Below are 4,507 nucleotides of genomic sequence, written 5' to 3'. Positions count from 1 at the left end.
TTACCTCTGCCCTGCCAGCATCCTGATGACGTTCTGTTAAGGCCGAAGGAACGCACGACTCCGTGCTGTTGCCCGATCAAACGGAGAAGTTTTTATGTAAAGGCAGGCGGGGTGCACTGCACCTTTCCCTTAAAAAAAAAACAACAAGCCACCTCACCGTGTCCAAGTCACGCTGTTGAACATGGAAAATAAAAAAGACAACAATACGGAATTATTTTCTTAGCTGTGATCGCTGCTAACGTGTTACAGTCAGAAGAGAGGACACCGTGGCTAGATCAGTTTTTGAAGGATAAAGCACTTTCAAGTTTCCATCTGTGTCCACCACTCGAACCTGCTCCACTACCAACGGAAAATTCACCGGCTGTACGTTTTGGCTGGGGTTCAAATTCGCTGGTCCGCAAAGAGCATCGGATTCGTTATCTGAGCCCGAGCCTTCCTTGTTTTCCAAGGTAAATCTGTTCAGTTCTGCAATTTTCTGTTAAAGGCAAAATACAGAAAACAAGATTAATCCTGGGGCTAAGCCCTCAACAACTCCAAGCTGCTTCCAGGGTGTGGATGCGGCCAAGGAACAGCAGCATGAAAACACGTTTCGCTGGGTTAGAATCTTTCAGGAAAGCGACAGGGCTCTTGAAGTTATCACCGCTGTGCTCTCTGGGAGGTCCCACTCCGCTGAATAGCTGAACTTTTCATGTTTAAGAGAGAACACGGGCTTTGTTGAAGGACTGGGTTATAAGGAGCGAGAGCCTGCTGCAGGATCAGCGCAGACGCATTCGCTTTTGGTCCGTTTGAAACCGTCTCTGTTACCACCTTGTGTCAACTCAGATCAGCCCACACCCACGCTGGAAAGTTTATGTTAACTGGGCAAGAAAAACATGCTTATCTTGCAAAAATATTTAATGGAATACTATTCCTACTCTCTCCATCACCCTATTCAGCTTTAATTAAAAGCAAGCACGTTGAATGGCATTTAACGAGGCTGCCCTGCTGCTAACACAGCGTCTGAAAGAGAACTCCGTACTAAGGATAGGAGCCAGCGAGCTGTCGGGCATGCGGAGGTGAGAAACCTCCCGACAAGAATCCCTTGGCAGCCCTAAGATCACTCACAAGGGGAAGGTATTGCAAGTCAAACCATAAACTTCCAGCTGTGGTAACACAACACTGTTCACTCTTGTGTGTTTTGAGGTCTGCTGGTTACTCAGGCTGTAAGAATGTAACAACCTGTTGTGGTGCAGCAAGAATGGAGGAGTAAAGGACAGGGAATCATTATAGTAACAGTAAATAATACTAAAATCTCTGTATTTTTCTTGATATGCGTGGGCAATTAAACATTTTGTTAAAAATCACAACCAGAACACACAGGGTTATTTTTACAAGGGCAGGGAGTGACAGGACAAGGGGTAACAGGTTTAATTTGGAAGAGGGTGGATTGAGATTGGACATCACGAAGAAATTGTTCCTGGAGAGGGTGGGGAGGCACTGGGACAGGTTGCCTAGGTAACCTGTGGATGCCCCGTCCCTGGAAGTGTCCAAGGCCAGGCTGGATGAGGCTTGGAGTAACCTGGTCTAGTGGAAGGTGTCCCTGCCCATGGCAGGGGGGTTGAAACTGGATGATCTTTAAGGTCCCTTCCACCCCAAACCATTCCATGATTTTACTGAACTTCTTACCAGAATTAGTGTGTCCATGACATCCTTGCAGATCTGTAAACTGGTATCGCTTGTCACTTCCAGAAATAGATCACGGGTGTCTTTCCTGATCTGCAAGAGTTTCACAGGTAAAGCAGGTTAGGAACTGGAGCGTGCTCATCCACAGGCCTCAGCCACACTGCAAGACGAACTGAATGGAAGGCTTTCGTGCCATTCAACCGGAGGCAAAGGACAAGTGCAAACCCACACTCTCAGCAGCCAACAAAGCCATTTGTGCAAAGGCTAGTGCCTTAGGGACAGAGCTTTCCAGATTCACAGCGGTAAAATATAACTCCGAGATCCATCTCAATCTAGCAGAGAGGATCCAGGCTTTGAAGATTTGTACTTGGACGCAATCACAAGTTTCACAGAACCGTGTGCATCTTTGATGCTGGACTGAAATAAGTAAGAATAAACACTGATTAACGCATTTCCACTACCAGAGAGTACCTTTGTTTTCTCACTGTTGGTTATCGGTGGGAAAGAAATCACGCTGCCTTCAGCATCCAGCAGGCAGGGGTAGTTATCTTTGCCATCCAGTAACTGGAGATACCTGCCCAGAAAAACAAAGCAGTGGAAGAGTGAGCAACTGAAACAGCAGCTGGACACAAGGGCAGGAAATGGTGAGAAAAGCGAATCAGTGTGTTCCTGGTCTATCACCTAGCAATACCAGAAGTCAGAGCACTAAAATTCAGCAAAATATATGGCGACACAGCTGAGGAAAGCAGGAGGTGATGGGCTAGAACTGTAGAGTAACTCCCATTCTAATACCCACGCTGTCAGAGTAGCTACACATGCTTCTAGTGCTGTCAGAGATCCCAGTGCTCAAACAGGAATGTCAGTCCCCATCGGATTCTTGCAGACAGCACACTTAATTTTCCCTCACGTACTCGGCAGATTTCCCCAGCTGCACGAGTGATGGATACGGGCAGCGAGCTCTGCACGAGCAGTCAACAGCGCAGTGCCACACTTGACAGCTCTTATAGGCACGTTTGCCGCACCTCTGACTTGCTTAGTTTATTGAATGCACGACACACACGTCATCCCTCCTTCCTTTCCTTTCTGTTTGCTGTTCTAAATGTATTTGTCACCTCTGAGAACAATTCCCGTGACAAGAATTCACTCTTGATGCAGCTAGAGATGTGTTCATCATTCTCACTCCACTCCAGGTTACCCTTTAGGTATAAATTCAGCTCAGTGTTCTCATCTCAGCCCCTCAAAGCTCGTGCCGGGTCTGTGAGCCCCATCACCACTACAGAACATGCTTCGTAACCCGTTCGAGCACATGGTCTTCAGTGCTGTTTTTCCCTGCCAGCCCGAGTTATCAAAATTCACCTGAAGAAACAACAAGAGATTGCTTATACTGACTTGTGCAACCCGGAAACGTTCTGACGCTTCTTCTGTTTCCTCTGCTCCTCAGCTTCCAGCTGCAGCTGACGGAGAAGATCCTTTGCCTTGACCTCCTTCCGGCCCAGGGGCGTGATCTACACCACACAAGAAACCAAACATTTGAAAACAGTTTTCTTAGCAGTTCCTTCACTGTCACTGCTGTCTGGTAACAAAAGTCCTGAGTGAAAGGGTCCGTAAGCCAGCAGGAAAACTAAGGATTTATTCCTCAGGATCAGGCCATGTGCACAGAACTGTTACAAACACAAGGCGCCGAGAGAGCAGAATGCAACAAAGCCTCTGGGTCAGCCCCAAAGAGTCAGAGTGTTCCAAGTGTTCAGGCCTCCAGGTTCTGGAGGCAGGATACTAACGGACACACGTGAATACTAAATAAATCAGGATGTTGAAGTATTGTTTTTATATTCTGGACTGAAGTTACAAGCACAGCCTAAGAGCTTGTCACAAAACATACCACAAGCTTCCCCTGCAGGCTTTGTTACAGGAGAATGGCAAGAAACCTGGTACAGCTTCCCAATGAAAGTTCCTGGAATTAGTTTTCTAGGACCCACGGGGTTAAGAAAAAAATTCTTCCCATTCTATCCAGTTCCAGGAAACAAAAGGAAAATGAAGTGGGAAGGCCCAGCGGTGCCACTGGCCCTACCTTCAGTTCGTCAGGAGGCTGAACATCGTATGTCAGAGGACCTTTGATCAAGTGCAAGTCGTGGGTGGCAATTGTGGCTGCTGTCCGCTTTTCACAGATGTCTTCGTGCAGCTTAGTCTAAAACATAAAGAACGCCATCAACACATATCACAAACATCAACGTGACTTATTCCTCCTGGGGTTCAGCATCCCGCGGTGTCTGATGCCCATACAGCTCGTCACGTAACCCTGCTCCATTAAACGGAGCCCCTTCACCCGTGAAACGGTTCTATCTGGCTCACAAGGCAAAGGTAAAGAGAGCGAAGCACGTGGCAGGCTTCTCAACAGGTTCCAAAAGCTGTTACTAGAGGCAATGCAAACGCACGTGCGTTTCTCACCTTCTCACGGTAGTATCCAAGCTCCCATTGGGTTCTTTGGGAAAACCAGTTTGCTGGCAGGGACTGAGCCAGAGAGGCCTCGTCCCACCATTCCCATGTTTCAGAGACTCGACTGCTGGAAGGAGCCCACAACAGTTCACTTCCCGCTCTGCCAGCAACGTTCCCACCGCAGACACGAGACCGCAGCAGTTACCTGCGCAGACAGGAACCTCTTCAGAGCGTTTCCCGGCTTTAAGTCGACTCCCTTCAGCACGCAGCACACAATGAAGGGGCGAACATCCCTGACACCTGGGCTTGCTTTCACCACCAAGGGTGCTGGGTTTTCGGAGACGTGCAGAACCTTCACCAGCAGCTTGCTGGCCTCCTCCAGCTCGTCCTGCTCCCCATCCCCACCATCCCT

At 48.4% G+C, this 4,507-nt stretch overlaps 1 protein-coding gene across 1 annotated transcript in view; it reads right to left on the bottom strand.

Annotated features, from left to right (window-relative positions):
* Nucleotides 1-235: 235 nt before the first annotated feature.
* Nucleotides 236-4,507, bottom strand: part of LRRC47 (leucine rich repeat containing 47) — a gene marked incomplete at its 5' end in the record, with an annotated part of 4,659 nt that continues 387 nt past the window's right edge. The window contains 6 exons of the mRNA XM_010149991.1: nt 236-475; nt 1,666-1,755; nt 2,134-2,236; nt 3,052-3,167; nt 3,731-3,847; nt 4,301-4,505. Coding sequence (XP_010148293.1) covers nt 236-475; nt 1,666-1,755; nt 2,134-2,236; nt 3,052-3,167; nt 3,731-3,847; nt 4,301-4,505 — 871 coding nt within the window. The remainder of the gene's footprint in view (nt 476-1,665; nt 1,756-2,133; nt 2,237-3,051; nt 3,168-3,730; nt 3,848-4,300; nt 4,506-4,507) is intronic.

This window comes from Eurypyga helias, unplaced genomic scaffold (genome assembly GCF_000690775.1).
Source record: "Eurypyga helias isolate BGI_N326 unplaced genomic scaffold, ASM69077v1 scaffold46194, whole genome shotgun sequence".
NCBI lineage: Eukaryota > Metazoa > Chordata > Aves > Eurypygiformes > Eurypygidae > Eurypyga > Eurypyga helias.
The sequence above is the reverse complement of the archived record's forward strand: the minus strand, read 5'-3'. Positions and strand labels throughout refer to the sequence as shown.